The sequence below is a fragment of the Carassius gibelio genome, chromosome A3, assembly GCF_023724105.1.
Source record: "Carassius gibelio isolate Cgi1373 ecotype wild population from Czech Republic chromosome A3, carGib1.2-hapl.c, whole genome shotgun sequence".
Taxonomy (NCBI): domain Eukaryota; kingdom Metazoa; phylum Chordata; class Actinopteri; order Cypriniformes; family Cyprinidae; genus Carassius; species Carassius gibelio.
In genome coordinates, this window is record NC_068373.1 from 13,410,580 (window position 1) to 13,427,478 (window position 16,899).

Consider the following 16,899-nt stretch of genomic DNA (forward strand, 5'->3'; position numbering starts at 1 on the left):
TGCAGTCTATGTGTTAGAAACAATTACATTGAGTTTTTAAGCTTTCTATTATATACACAGTATCTATGCTATCTTTGCATATGACTAGATTAGACTGAATCTGTGAGCACACAAATTTTGAAAATCGTATGTGTGCCTAAGAAACAGAGAATGAAGAACCAAAATGAAAAAGAAGGAAATGCAACTTAGGTATTAAACATACAGAAGAGTGAGCAAAAGCTTTAACCCCCCCAAAAAAAATTATTATATAAGTGTGTGTTCACGTTGTGTGTGTGTACTTTAGATGGGTTAAATGCAGAGCACGAATTCTGAGTATGGGTCACCATACGTGGCTGTATGTCACGTCACTTTCAAAAGTATACATAGATGTAAATCAGCAGAAATCAAAAGTCATATACTCACTGGAGGACACTGTGAAAGTTTATCAGCTGCCACCATTTGGACATTAAGATGTTTGGCCTGAGATTTACCCCTGGACTTTATCAGCCTCTGCAACACCTGATAGCGAGGGGACACAGAAACACAAATATACATCCAATAAACATGTTCAAATACATTATGATGTACACACTGATCTTTTAACACACACACACACAAAATAAGCATCTCTCTGAGGCAGATTTATTGAAACCAATCTGAGCTGCCATACACTACTGTTCAAAAGTTTTGAGGTCAGTAAGTTTTTCTTTGAAAGAAATTTATAATTTTATTCAGCAAGGATGCTTTATTGATATTTAATTGATCAAAAGTGGCAGTGAATACATTCGTAACGTATCAAAAGAAAAAGGAACATGTGACATGTGAGACTGGAGTAATGGCGGCTGAAACTTCAGCTTTACTATCACAGGAATAAATCACATTGTAATATATATTCAAATAGAAAACAATTATTTTAACTATGATAATATTTCACAAAATTACTGTTTTTACAGTTTTTTGTTGTTGTTTAAATGAAGCCATCGTGATCATAAGAGATTTTTTCAAAATCATTACAAAGATCTCACCGACCACAAACGTTTGAACGGCAATCTGTATATTCAGCTCATAAATATAAACCTTTGGAGAGGCAATCTTGATGTAGACTATGATAGGTGCCAGTGACGTCTTGGCCAATTGAGATGGATGGTTGATTGTGTCGGCATCCAGGGCCACTAACTGAAGCGTCCGGGCCAGCTCGAAGATTCTCTCGATTTCACTCTGAACCTCAGCTGCCAGATGGAAAAAAATGAATACGACAATTCATGAATAGTACATATACATTCATAACTTCATCTACAGGTGCATCTCAATGAATAAGAATGTTGTGTAAAAGTAACAAAAAAGTCAACTCAAATTGTGTATTAAATAATTCAATGCACACAGACTGAAGTAGTTTGTCTTTGGTTCTTTTAATTGTGACAGTTTGGGTTACATTTAACAAAAACCCACCAATTGACATCTCAACAAATTAGAATAAGGTGACATGCCAATCAGCTAATCAACTCAAAACACCTGCAAAGTTTTCCTGAGCCTTCAAAATGGTCTCTCAGTTTGGTTCACTAGACTACACAATCATGGGGAAGACTGCTGACCTGACAGTTGTCCAGAAGACAATCATTGACACCCTTCACAAAGAGCCACAAACATTCATTGCCAAAAAAGCTGGCTGTTCACAGAGTGCTGTATCTAAGCATGTTAACAGAAAGTTGAGTGGAATTTAAAAGATGACAACAACAAGAAAAAGATGCACAACCAACCGAGAGAACCGCAGTCTTAGAAGGATTGTCAAGCAAAATTGATTCAAGAATTTGAGTGAACTTCACAAGAAATGGACTGAGGCTGGGGTCAAGACATCAAGAGCCACCACACACAGAAGTGTCAAGGAATTTGATGAACCACAGGCAACATCAGAGGCATCTTACCTAGGATAAGGAGAAGAAGAACTGTACTGTTGCCCAGTGATCCAAAGTGCTCTTTTCAGATGAGAGCAAGTTTTGTATATCATTTGGAAAGGTCCTAGAGTCTGGAGGAAGGGTGGAGAAGCTCATAGCCCAAGTTGCTTGAAGTCCAGTGTTAAGTTTCCAAAGTCTGTGATGATTTGGGGTTCAATGTCATCTGCTGGTGTTGGTCCATTGTCTTTTTTTTTTTTTTTTTTTTTAACAAAGTCACTGCACCCATTTACCAAGAAATGTTGAAGAACTTCATGCTTCCTTCTGCTGACCAGCTTTTTGAAGATGCCGATTTCATTTACCATCAGGATTTGGCACCTGCCCACACTGCCAAAAGCAGCAAAAGTTGGTTAAATGATCATGGTGCCTGTGTGCTTGACTGGCCAGCAATCTCACCAGACCAGAACCCCATAGAGAATCTATTGGCTATTGTCAAGAGGAAAATGAGAAACAAGAGACCAAAAAATGCAGCTGAGCTGAAGGCCACTGTCAAAGAAACCTGGGCTTCCAGACCACCTCAGCAGTGCCACAAACTGATCACCTCCATGCCACGCCGAATTGATGCAGTAATTAAAGCAAAAGGAGCCCCTACCAAGTATTGAGTACATACATACAGTTTTTTTTATTGGTCTTATGAAGTATTCTGATTTGTTGAGATGTGAATTGGTGGGGATTTGTTAAATGTGAGCCAAAATCATCACAATTAAAAGAACCAAAGACTTAAACGGTCACACTTTATTTTAAGGTCCAATTCTCATTATCAATTAACCTTTAACTATTACTTTTGCCTCAGTTAATTCCTAATTTGCTGCTTATTCATAGTTTATAATGTAGTTGTTAAGTTTAGGGTATAGAGTAGGATTATGGATGTCATGCATTATATGTACTTTGTAAGCACTAATAAACAGCCAATATGTTAATAATAGGCATGCTAATAAGCAACTAGTTATTAGTGAGAATTGGACCCTATACTAAAGTGATACCACTTAAACTACTTCAGTCTGTGTGCATTGAATTTATTTAATACAGAAGTTTTAAAATTTTTGCCATACATGTTGTTACAAAATTTATTGAAAAATTATTTTGCAGTGTATAGCAGAGAATACTGAAAGCACACACGAACACACCTCAGATTTTAATAAACAAGATGAATATCAGGAAGACTTACCTTACCATTTTATTTCATACTCAAACCTATGTTAGTATATAACATGCATGTGCAGGTTATTATGGTCTGCTCGAATATATGCATGTGTGAGTGTGAACACATGCTAGTTCATTTCCATTTAACTTTAAGTAAATGGAGCCCTGAATAGTATGAGCATAGTTTCCAGAAGGCCGATTACATGCTATGTGCTGCTTTCTTTTGTGAAGTGCTATATGAGAAGTGGCATCACACTTCTTACAGTAATGCAGAATGTATGAACTCAGTTAATAAAAAAAAAGCTGATATTTTTTGTCAAGTTACTATTTAATTTTTTTTTATAAAAAGTAGTTTGAAACTGTTTAAGGGGCAACATTTTTTTAAACTAACATATTACACATTTTACTGTAATGAAATCAGAATAATTTTTTCTCGTACAAAACAATGAAGATCTCAGTTAGGGTGATAGCACCTTTAAAACTTTACAGCGCAATCTAAACACACTACACATATAAAGACAATAATGTTCTGGTCAAATTGTATCCAGAATTCATCATTTCATTTACATGTATAATTGTTTTGAATGACTTATCCTTTGTTTACAAAAAACTTCATTTATTTGATTAAAAATACAGTAAAACTTTAAAATGTAATTTATACTTGTGATGGTAAAGCTGAATTCTCAGCAGTACTCCAGTCTTCAGTGTCACATGATCCTTCAGAAATCATTCTAATATGCTGATTTGTACTTACATCCTTCCAAAATATAACAATTTTACAATATTTTTACATTTTTACAATATCAGGAAAGACATATCCAATTTGTTTTTAGCCTCAGAAAGTGAAGCATACGGAGTAATTTTGTGAACGCTGGTGTGCGATTCTGAACACATAATAATTGGATTTTATGACTTTACTTGTGGGCCAACTTAAGAAGGTTTTAAAAGAGATGGAGAAGGAATATGAAGAAAAAGTGGAAATGTTACATATTTCATTTTCTAATGTTTAATTCACAGATGCTTTGAATGTTACTTGAGACCAACAACAGCAACTTATTCCACAACTGCAAAGGCTTCTAGCCGAATCGTTTGTTAATCAAATAAAGCAGTAGATTTGTAAGTGAGTGTGCGGTTATATTTCCTCTATACATACATTTAGTATCTTCTGACCTGAATCTCGGATGGTGCGCGTATGCTTGATTTTTTAGAAGAAACTATTAATTTAGCCTATCATCATAATACAATATGTCTTGAATAATAGAATACCTACTGTGAATGTTATCTCAGGTTGGTCAGTGTAAAGGCTGTGTGTGCAATACAATGAGAAAACCCTAAACCACTACTCTACACTGCCATGTGTTGGCAACAATAACTTGTTATTGGAAAAGCTAACACTGTTTCCAAAACAGTTTACCTACTGAAAAATGTTAGTTTTCTTTTTTTATAGTTAATAACACCACAACTGTGCCAACAAGTTAAGTCTGTTGACTCCAAACTCAAGGTAGACAGTTAAGTACAGGGACAGATGGATGGAGAGTTAGATGAATGGATGTGGACAGAATGAATTGACAGAAAAGGGTGGGATGATAGGATACGTACCCAGTACGTCTGAGGTGAAGAGAAAGAGAAAGCGGAGGAAATGTGAGGTGGAAAGGAGCGGCAGGAGAGAGCAAGACGAAAACGAGAGAAAAGGCAGATCAGACATGACAAAAAAAGAGCAAGAGGAGGAAACACTAAGAAAAATGTTCAGGAAACATGGAGAATGTGTGCTAGTTTACACTAGTGAAAACTGACAGGGCTTGACAAAATAAATTTTAAACCATCCAAAAATAGACTAACAGCCTACTCGCACAGAGATATAAAAATATATAAGATATAAAAAATAATTTCTTTGTACGACTTTTTCTGACTGATTGTTTTGGTTAGATCACCCAAAAATGACAATTAGACATCCTAGGTGTATATGACTTTCTTCTTTCAAACGAATCCAGTCGGAGTTATATTACACACGCAGAAACACAGCAGAGAGATCAAAAAACAAACAACAGTCACTAATTAGAAGTACAAAACTAGGATTTGTAAAGAAGATTGTAGGAGGATTTCAGTATAAGCCAAGAGGAGACTGGTTGTCCTTTGCTAAAGTAAGGAAACTTTGCTTTCTTTGCTCCTGTTAACAAACGTTGGTTTTCACGAGACTCACCGGCGCATGCACAATGCTAACTTCATACGTCATGCTCCTGAAACTGCTTCTGTTAACAACAGTGAGCACAAGCTAGATTCAAGTGATTATTACATTTTGAATATGGATATTTTTCTTACAAAAATGCATCAATTTGCTACGATTTGTAAAACCTTTTTTATGGAAGGGAACTTTTTATTTAACTTCTTTTGGACTGAAGCAATGCAACACCCGCTGACTGCAATGAAAGAGCTTGAAAGATCAAAAGACAATATTTAATTTAACTCAGACTGGATTCGACTGAAAGAATACTCACTCAGGGGTGAGTAAAACAGCCGAACTTTTGTTTTTGGGTGAACTAACCCTTTAAATCACTTTCTTTTTTCCTCTCTATAGCATGCAACTATGAAGACAGAATGAATCTGCATTTCATGCATCCCAAGAAATTGGCTATTTGTTTTGCTCTCTATGTGAATAGTTCTGTAATTTGAAATTTGCTTTGCTCTTCAGTGCCTGGACTAATATGAATCCAAAACATTTGTTGTCTTGGTCAATAAATGTGTTGCTAAACCACATGTTCAGCCTGCTCTGGCTTTATGAACACATGAGGGAGCTCATTTGTGTGCACTGTGTGTTTCATACCCAGACTGGATCTGGTGCTGGAGCGCTCGATGATCGTGTGTTTGCTGGGGTTGTTCAGAACAGAACGTTTGGCAAGTGAGATGTCTGCTGTCACCCTGGTGATGGATATTCTGGAACAAACAACAACCCATAACCATGGTATAGAACAATTATAGCATGAGTGTATTGTGACATTTTCAGCATTGACAATCTAAACAGATCTTTGCCATTCATTTTGCCTTTCATTTTGACAGCATCTTTGACAACATAAATCTGGAGAAATTTCAAAATGATGAAAAATGAACTATTTTCTTTTTTTTGATCTTTATTATGACCATGACATGCATATTTTGGTACCCACCTTCCTTCAAATTTGTGTTTAAGAAAATCAAAGAGAGCTTTCTGCATCATATCTGTCACCTGCAACGTAACACACACACAAATGAGCAACATAAACCATTTGACTAAAAATGTAAACTGACATTTTTTACGAGCAATATATTATCTTGCCTCATAGCCTTTAAGGGATGGTCCCACCAAAATAATGGGTCTCATGGAAGGCACCACATCGTAAGGTGGAACATGTTCCATCTAAAAAGGTCACACACAAAATAAAACCTCCTCAGTGAAATCATGATTTATTTATTTATATATATGTTTGCCAAAACTAACCAAAAACATCTGGATTTAAGAACAGCATTCACACCCTTTGTTTTCCTTCTTAACTCTCTGATATTATTAGCAGTGGCAGTCCATGAAGGAAGCTTCTGAGAAGCTGACAAATTAATATTTTTTAAATATTGGCTAATAACTGAATTTAGTGTAAAATAATATTGATTAAACCTGATTTCTTATAATTTCAGTCATGTACTTTGTTTAAATTGTATGCTTATATACAGTCAATATCTCGCTAATATCTTGAAATATTTATACATTTAATTTAAAATGAATTAATATCAATATCTATATTTTAAAATTATTAAAAGGTTAACACAATTAAAGTTATGGATGTTAAAATAAAAAAAATATATAATATTTATTTATAATAATCATGCACACAGTGTAATTAATAAAATTAATTAACCATATAACACATATCAAAACTGGCTTTTTTTTTTAAACAAAGACATTAGTGAGGTGTATGAACAAGCCATTTAATAGACATGAAAAAATTGTCTTATATATAAAAAATACACACACATATATTACATGCATTTGTGTAATGCACATTTGTAAGAAACTGAACAAAGCACCAGTCAATGAAAACATTTTGTTCATCAGCTATGTTCATTTAAAATCTTTTTTGTTCTGTTTCGTTTTTGGATGCTAAGCTTCTCTTTCCTCATCAGACGGACCATCACTTTAATCTAAGATAAGACCTGTTCATGTTCTGCTGAGGGTCCTCCACTCCATGAAGTGTGTGTGTGAGAAAAATAGAGACAGAGATCTTTTGCTGAACTGATTCCCATTCACAGTGGCACCTCACACTCCTCTGGACCCATTATATAATACATAAATAACCAAAAGCTTCAGATGGATAGCTAAAAACAACCGGGACATCTACAATCTACTGTCATCATTTTCAGCTCTAATTCACCCAGTCAGGCGTCTGCACAAGTGTGATTGTGTGACGGTAGCCATTGTGACAGCAGTAACAAGTGTGGGCTACTCTCTATGTCACAGACCCATAATGGAAACAGAAACCTTGGAAACCTGTCAGGGTGTTTCTGCCTCATCTTGTGTGCAGGTGAAAGAGGATGGCAGACTCCCCATGTGTCCACACATGTGGATAGACACATGGGCCGGATTTATTCATTTCTTAATTCAGTCTGAATGAGATGTACATATCTTGTAGAGCTAATAAACCCAGACAGTTTTTTCCCTCTCTGAACAATTGTTTTTTGTAAACACTCAGGACTGGAAATATACAGAAATCCTGTCTGTATGCCACAACATGTAACATTAAATCCTTTGGAGAAGCAAGCATAGAACAATTTTATTTGCCTTTTCTGAAATACATTTACATGCTCAGCTGATATAAGAACATGATGACAATAGCCTTACGCTATCTTCATAACAAGCACAATGAGAGAAATGAAACAGAAAGTTGTTATTGCTATGACTCACCGATTTCTGTTTCTGTTTGGCAGGCCCACCTATCATTCCACACACACACACACACACACACAGCAGGAGAGAGAGGACAAGCATGCAAACAAACAGAAGCTTGTTAGTGACAAAATGTTAATACATTTAGGATGCTGGGAGAGAATGAATCAACAAATCAGAGGTGGTCAAACGAAGAAAAGATGGAACCACTAAGGTATTAGATCAACTTCTCCTGATTAATCCTCCAGGTTGATGTGTGTAGTAAAATTCTCCCAGCATGAACACATTCGCATGAGAAATTCAGATTACTGGTTTTGTGAGTCTAGATTCACCCAAGAATACACATTCTGTCATTATTTATTCACCCTTGTGTCGTTCCAAACATGTATGACTTAAAGGCCCATTCACAACAAGGACGATAACTATAAAGGTAACGATAAAGATATAGTTCTAAAAATCTTTCTCAATATTAAAGAATAGGACTGTCCACTACAACTATAACGATAAAGGCACAGAGAAACGATGTCGTTGGAATCATTTTCAGAATGTTTCTTTTTCCAGCTGATGAATGATACAAACATTGACAGCCAATCAGAATCCATTCTGCTTTAACGAGCTCGAGAGTTTAAAGCCCCAGTGCACTGTAAGTTGCCAATTTGCAGAGCATTCTTCCTAATATCTCATAAGATATACATTGATTCTTAACTATTTTGTTTTATTAATTTCTGCAGTCTGCTATGGGTTGGTACTGGAGCAATTGAAAATCATAAAGGGTGAGTAAATGATGAAGAATTTTGATTTTTGGCTGGACTATACCTGTAAGAATGCATTAACATTCCCTTGGATGTGAATTTTTACCAATCAATCACACAAACAGCAAAGACTCCCCTAATGAAGGTGCTGGTTAGGAACGAGTCTGATTATTAGTCACATCTGAGGGAGGCTGTCTATTGAAGCATCCTGGGGTTATCACCAGGGTTACCTTCTTAAAGAAAGGGAGGCGGGGTAGGTTGCCTTGAGGGGAGGTGACACTTCCGCCCACACCCTTTTGGTCACGGGTGTTGGCAGGCTCCACCTCCTCAACGTCCGAATCCGAATCGTCATAAAGTCCAGAGGACAAGTCAGCTAGGGGACCAATAGGGGAGGTGGATGGGTTTTAATGAAAGGATAGAACGAGAGAGGATGGTGGGGGGGGGGGGGATAGAGAAGGAAATAAGGGTGAAAGAACAGGGAAACAAGGGTAATGGACAGAAAATGAGATAGGAGGAAGAGAGGAAGAACAGTAGCATGATGTACAGACTTCACTGAGTCATAAAGGTAATGAGAACACAAAAGGCGTTTTAAAAAGGACAAGCCAAATCAAAAAAGGAATGACCTTTTCAAGAAATACAAACAAGTGGTATAGTTTCAAGTCCCTTCTTTGAGTTAGGATTTTTTATTATTTTTGAATTCATGTTCCATGTTCCATTCATAACAATATACATAAAATTTGTGTAATTTCTTACTGAAAAAAGCTACAGTAAAAACATGTCCACTACGGTAATGCAGTTACATGCAAGTTACCTCATATTTATACCTTTTTTTTGTATTGTTTGCAGATAAAAAACATGAAATACCATATAATTAAGGGGGGAAAATATTTAAAGGACCTTCCAAGTCATGTTTGAGTGACACAACAAGATTATATTTTATATAAATGTAAATTTGTTTTGCTATATTTACCATCATTTATGGACTACTTGTGATGAACATGCTTTCTATAGATAGGATGCTTCTGATTGATGTGGCTTTCTGTTTTATCTCCTGTATTATTACTTTTGTTATCAGTACATTTGAAGGGTACAACACAGATTTTAGTTGATTGGTAAATTAATATGTAATTAATGTCATATACAATAATAAGTAAGTTATAAGTTGATTATATTTTACTGTGAATTTCTGACAACCACCGGGGCCATATTTTACTGTATTTTTAACAGGATATTTTTAACAGTGTCAAGTATCATTTAAACTTGGTTTTATTTGGTTTTATACTTGACCAAAAGTCACCAGAAGCAGTGACACCTATAGTTAAATAAGTTATAGATTGTACACTCATATTTTGCTATATTTGTTTTATTTTGGGTACCGTTTGAGTTTTTTTTGTACTTTTATTATTTTTCATTCAATTATATTGAGGACCTCACCTGCCTGCTGTGAAAATGCTCCTCCTGATTACAAATGAATCAAACTCCCAGAGTTGACACAGAACGCATAAACCACAGGTAGCTCAATGTGAGAAAGATTTGGAACTACAATTACAGATGATGATGATGACAAAGAGGAAAGGAAGAAAGAAAAACAACATATAAAGACTGGAAGACTAGAAGAATGAGTGATAAGAGGGAAGAAAAGACGGCAGAGGGATCCTAAAGGGCCGTTTAACTGTCACTGTGTTCAGTGATTACCCAGTGTGAAAGTATTGGGTTTATGTTCAGTATATGTGTGGGTTAAGAGGCACAGGGATGTCCTAACCCATCACAACAGAACCAAAAAACTCACAGCATTAGCGTCTGATCATACCTGTTCCAGGTGGAGTGGGCCTCCGGGCACCTGTGGCAACATCCAGACTCGAGCTTCCACCAGACTTACTAGAAATAGATAGAGAGACCAATGCAAAGTAGTTAAGACAACAGTATGGTTAGTGGCTTACATATTTTTGAAAGAGGTTTCATGTGATTGGCTTTTACCTGGAGCTAAGGCGGTTCTGTCTCAATCTCTGTTCTTGTAATTGACGGGTGCTCTCAAGCTTCACTGGACTGGGGATAAACCCCACCTCACAGCCTTCTTTCACCAAACGCCCAATCCACCAGTCATTATTATACTTCTGTTAACCAAAAAACACACAAACATACAAAGGGTGAACACACAGCTTTTGAATCATCTATGCTACAGGTGCAGTTACCGTCCATATGATTACATGCATATAAAGATCGATATATTGTTGAAGGATTCAATTATATATCAAAATTTCACATATTTCAGCTGTGTTTTTGCTGTTGCTGAGGTAGATGTGATGTTTTTCACTGATGTCTATCATTTTACCGGTAAATGTTAAATTGCTTACGACACCTTTGAAGGGAAAATCTGTCTGACCTCTTTGATGTGCAGGAAGTCTTTGGGTTCGAAAGAGATAGCCATGCCCTGAACAGGCACATCATCATTAGGGCCTGGGTTATAGCCAACGTTAGTCCTCACCGCAAACGCTACAGGCTTGGTCTTCAGAGAGAAAGGGGATGAGAGAGATAAATTGAGAGAATTAAAATAGAGAGAACTGCTAGAAAACATAAGTTTAACATAAATGTTCACACTTTTTTGATGTCTTGTGTAGTAACATTAATAAAGTACTGCTATTTGCATGAGGAGATTCAAATCATAGGGGCGTCTCAAAGCGATGTTCTTTCTACAATCAAGTCACTCACGGACGGGTCTGAATAATAGACCAATGAGAAATTGAAAGAGAGAAACGGGAACAGAACATGGAAAAAGAAAGAGACCTTAGCCTTCTCTAGCGTGGCAAGAGCTTGTCTATCTGCTTCTTTCCGGAGAGCCTCAGGGTCCTCCTCCAGAGACACGTCAGAGTCTGAAGGACGACTGGTGTAGGAGTCTGCCGAGCCCTGCCAGAGAACAGAGAGGGGGAGTGAATCTGTGTTAACAGCCTTTGGCACAGCGTTTGAAAAAGCTCTTTTTTAATTAGTATTCCTTATCTAAAACCAAACACAATAAGCATTTTACATCTCTTCTTCCACCAGGCCATAAGAGAAGTGGCACAAGTGACCACACAGTGAGTTATTCTACAACATGCAAACAATTTGTGAATGAAGAACAGGTTGAAGGAGAAGGCAGGAACAGTGTGGGAGGAAAGAGAGCAGAAGGTACAGTACAAACACGAGAAAAGAGTTTCTAATAATACGAGAGGAGCAAAACAGAAAGAAGAAAATGTTTAGAGCAGCTGAATCGAAGGATTCTTACAGTTTGTGTATGTGCAAGGATGTAAACAAACATTCAAGATACTGCTATGTGCTCAACTGCATGAACCTGTTTGGCCCAGGAGTTGATTCTATATTCAAATTGACATTTAACGAATTAATAAATGTTTTTGTTACGTTATGGTCACATTACAATAATCATGGAAACTTTTTCTTCACACCTTCATCATTTATTTATGCTATTTTTAAAATTCTTTTGCTTTTCATATGTATAGTTTTTATTGTTTACCCAATAAAATCTATCAAAAGGTACAAGCGAATATGAATTATTAATTTAGTTAATAAAAAATAAAAAAATGCTGATAATTTAAACAGTAAAATACTCAATACTTCTGATATATAAAAAATGGATAATACCAATTTTTACATTAAAATACATGTGTTACTCCCATTACGATTAACAAATAAGCAATCAATAAAGTGTTATCAACAGTTAGTGTTGCCTATGTGCTATCAAGCACAGTTTATAATTAGAGATTATGATAAAACACATATGTCTGTATTGATTTTGACTTGCTTTAGATTCTGGGTAATTTCATAAAGATTCTAAAAGCAGACAAAAGCACACAAATCATCGTGACATTGACTTTCACAGTACAGTACAGTGTCAGAACCTTTATATAAGCCTCCCACTCCTCTCATCTTTTTTTCCCCTACTTTCCTCTCGTTTTCCTGTCTGTTTCAGGTGTCGAGCGGACTCTTATTCGTGGGAGGTGTGGACGGTGTGTGGACAGCTGCAAGAATGACTCATTGGATGGATGCGCTTTGCGTGTGTGGACATGAGTGCATTAGGTTTGTCACATATTTGTGAATATGTGTGTGTTGCATGTGTGTTTTAAATAGAAAGGAGAATGTGTCAGACTGACATATGCCATATGCAATGATGTTAAATTATTCATTGTGAAACAGAGGGTCACAGGAACCCAGCGCACACACTAAATATCACCGGCTTCAACAGATTGCACACACACACAAACACACACACAATTTGCCTGGTAGACTATCATTTTTACAGCAGAGATGTTATATTTGTAATTGTCAGTATAGTGGTCATAAAGTGGGCTAAATCCAAATCCTGCCAGAAATGAATCACACAAACACGCATGTTTTTCTGTCATGGTAGGGATTTTCCACTAATAGTATATTTTTATACTGACCTCATGATATTTCTATCTTCAAACCCTAAGCCAAACCTGTTCTGAAGGATCACTGGAAGCCACTGTAGGCTGGTCCAACAGTGTAAGTGATTTCAGGTTTTACGATCCTTGCTGGGAAATTTGATGCCTAAAATAGGGAACCTGACACACACCAATGTTTACTGAGCTATCTAAATGGGGACATTCCATAGATGTCTATTGTTTTAATAAACCGCAATTTATAAATACAATATCCTAAACCTTAGTACTAATGCTAAGTATTTCAGTTTTGACTTCACTGGGCTAAAATGTTTCAAATGACATTTTCCACTGGTAGCTAGACTAATAAAATTTCAAATAAAACAATTTCCCTCAGACTACAAGTTTTAGGACAGTACAGTAGCAGTAAAAAAAATAAGCAAATCACAGGCTAGACACTGCAGGTGAATAGGGTAAAAAAATAAGAACTAATAGTTATCACCTTACTCTCCCAGTTGATTGGTTACATTGATTATTGCAAAAAACGTTAGCATTACAAGTTTTCTAAAATGTTATGTTTCAATATGCAAATTAGGCATTATTTAATGCAATTGTGCTAATTTGCATAAATGTCTAGTAAAAAAAATCTAAACACTGGATGAAGTCAGTTTCAGAATTAAAAAAACAAATTTTTTTGACATATTAGAGTCAATGTTTTTACAGAGGGAATTCTGGGTATCTCCTTTTGTTACTAATTCGTAATTCAGAAAATACTTTGAACAGCCAGAAAACAATATATTTTCACAATTTTGGGGGGAATCAAATGTTGTATATAATCAAGGAAAATATATATGAACAAATCCCTCTGTAAAAACCTTCTGAATATAGACACTAGACAGGAGTAAAAATGTAATGTTTGGTGTGTGTACGTGCAACTGAAGTGGAGATTTATGGCTCAGTGTTGGAGAAAAAACTCATTTTGAGAAAACGGCCTTCAGAAATATGTATTGTAAATGGAATCTATTGACACAAACAGATAAAGTGCTATAAAAGAAAGACTTAATGGTGTCTTTTGGATGTTTTCCTTCCACTAGTTTGAAAAAGCACTTTATGAAAAGCCAAAAATCTCAAAACTGACAGGTGCTTGAAACTGTGTTTTTGCCTGCAGTGTCTCCCCTTAAGAAGATAACCTTCTATTATGACCATGTAGAAAGGAAATTCATTACACAACAATTAGAAAGTTCTATTAATAATAATCACAGAAAAGACCTTTCAGGCACAGTGCTGAACAATGCTAATGGAAAAGATCCAATGAATGGAAATCTATTTAGGTTATTAAGGAATTAAAAATCTTTATTTTAGTTCCTAAGTTTAATAATACCTAATCACAGTTGAAATAATCCCAGATTTCATTCATTTTCTCATGTTTGTGCACTCATGCTTCATGCAATCTCTCACTGCATTCATTCTGGTATTTGCACCTCAGCCCTGTTTTGTGTAACTGTCAGCCGCCTATGTGTTTGGCAGTTTTCAAGGCCGGTCCCAGCCACCTCAGTAAAGGTCTACTACATTCATTCTCTTCATACAACAACAAGAACTTCACACTAATATCCCAGGCCTAAATGTTATGAAGTTGTCTCCAATGTAGTTGCAACACATTAACAATAATATTAGCTCAGGTTCTGTAGAGCTCGTAAACAAGGTTGACATTTTCCGTCTTCCAGTGTGCAAATTTCCCCAGGCTGTGTAGAAAGCATCCGTGAACACTATACATCAATAACACTGTCAGACTCGTGCTAGTCAAGACATCAGCGGCGACAAGACAGGAACATGGAGCGGGGAATAAAAACAAAAGACATGCCAGAAGATGACGGCTGATCGAGAGAGAAAAAAGCGAGAAATGGGACAAAATGAAAAGGACTGTGTGGGAGAGGAGGAGAGGACGGATTATACTCCCACTCGCTCATTGTGGGATGATCAAATGTAACAACTACGCTTCTCTGTAGAAATCAACGATAAAGGACTGGTGTTATTATTTAAAAATTCCTTTCCCAGGCTTTTATATGAAATATGATTTCAGTTTAAAGGAATGTTTTGCGTTCAGTGTATGTTAAGCTAAAAACTGCAGATTACTACATCAAATAACTTCTTAGTTTAAAAAAATCATGGTTACAGTACTTACACTTACAATGGAAGTATTCAAAACACATTTAAATACATTTTCAAACTATCTGTTATCAAACTTCATATTTTTCTTCTTCAGGTTTATACAACTATACAGTACTCTAATGGGGAGTAGAAAAAGAAACAGTGTAAGTTCTTTCCAAGTTATGTTTTACACAAAGTTCTAAGATTTGTATTTTTCACATCCAGTTGGACACTGGCAATTTGAAAAAATAGCTATACAAACATAACACAACAATAAATAAATAAACAAACAAACAAGTTCAATTGTTTTACAGAATTTGTTTGGGTAACATCAACTGAAATCAGTATTATGGTTTTATTCTGCTTTTTAAATAACTTTCAAAAGACTAAAAGTCAAATTAATCACAATAGTGTTATGATTCTCTTGAGGTTTATATTTACCAGGACTCACACAGTGTTACATATAGTTATAGTTACAGTGTTAGAGTTATATTTCACGTTACAAATAGGGTTTTACACATAAAAATATGACTGCCTTATACAATTCAGAAAGGGGGCAAGTGAATCACTATGTCTGGGCCTCCATATCTTCAAAGTGTTTAAACCCCCCAGTGATTCTGATAAAAGAAACAAACAGAGGATCATACAACATACTGTTTCCTTCAATGATTTTTTAAGTTTTAAATAACATGTGGATCAGTTTACTTACTTTACTGTTTACAGAGTTCAGTACAAAGTGTAACTTGAGAGAGTCACAAATGCATGTTGCTTCTGGAAATGTGCAACATAAACATATGCTTCTGAATTCATTTTTTGCCAAAGCACTACATGGACAAATTATGCATTATTTGTCCTTTGGACAGCTGAAATGTTCCGGGTATTAAGTGAACAGTCTACACAGAATGACAAATACATGTATGAATGCACTGACCCCTACAGCGACGATTTGGATGCTTCTGAACAAACCCTGAATTCTGTTTGCTCAAGCAAGCATCTGATACCAGCCTCACAATCTGCATCAGTCTGATCCTGGACACACAGACATCTTCAAGCCACCTTAGCAATAAATCACAGCTTTATTATTCCACAGAATCTGACCATCAAATTTAAAAAGACACATTTAATGAAAGATCACATTTAGAGATTAATAAGCTGCAGTGAAAAGACAGTGAGACTAAGGCCCCGTCCACACGGAGACGGAGTTTACCCCAATCCGATCTTTTTTTTCCTCGTCTCAGGAAAAATCCGCGTCCACACGAAACCGCAAAATGATGTAGTATACATGCCAGACCAGTATGTGGCGCTGTAATTCTGCCACAGAGATACACTAAAAACAGAGAAGAAGACTTGGACTATGCTCATAAACCTTGCGCGTGGTACACAAACGAACATGGAAAAATACATTTATTAATCTGTGTTAATGTTAGTTTATAAAAAAACAATGGTTCAGTTTTTGTTCATGTTTTTGTTGTTGTTACGTGACGTAGAAGTGTCTGACTAGGGGGGAGACGTCGGCTGATGACGTCATCATTTCAGAAAATATACGGATTAGCCGTCCAGACGAAAACGCAAAGACGGCGTTTTCAAATTTATCCATTCTGGGACCCGGTTTAAAAAAATAGCGGTTT

At 36.1% G+C, this 16,899-nt stretch overlaps 1 protein-coding gene across 4 annotated transcripts in view; it reads right to left on the reverse strand.

The window, feature by feature from the left end:
* LOC127947776 (voltage-dependent L-type calcium channel subunit beta-1) overlaps positions 1-16,899 on the reverse strand; it is a 36,525-nt gene that overhangs the window by 4,196 nt on the left and 15,430 nt on the right. For 3 of the 4 annotated variants that reach the window (XM_052544688.1, XM_052544690.1, XM_052544691.1), the window contains 10 exons: positions 11,517-11,636; positions 11,116-11,238; positions 10,710-10,846; positions 10,543-10,610; positions 8,963-9,105; positions 6,382-6,462; positions 6,233-6,291; positions 5,893-6,002; positions 1,057-1,208; positions 403-498 (listed from right to left, as the gene is read on the reverse strand). In XM_052544688.1, coding sequence (XP_052400648.1) covers positions 403-498; positions 1,057-1,208; positions 5,893-6,002; positions 6,233-6,291; positions 6,382-6,462; positions 8,963-9,105; positions 10,543-10,610; positions 10,710-10,846; positions 11,116-11,238; positions 11,517-11,636 — 1,089 coding nt within the window. Of the gene's footprint in view, positions 1-402; positions 499-1,056; positions 1,209-5,892; positions 6,003-6,232; positions 6,292-6,381; positions 6,463-7,998; positions 8,028-8,962; positions 9,106-10,542; positions 10,611-10,709; positions 10,847-11,115; positions 11,239-11,516; positions 11,637-16,899 lie in introns of all 4 variants that reach the window. The other variant, XM_052544689.1, reaches the window with a different exon arrangement.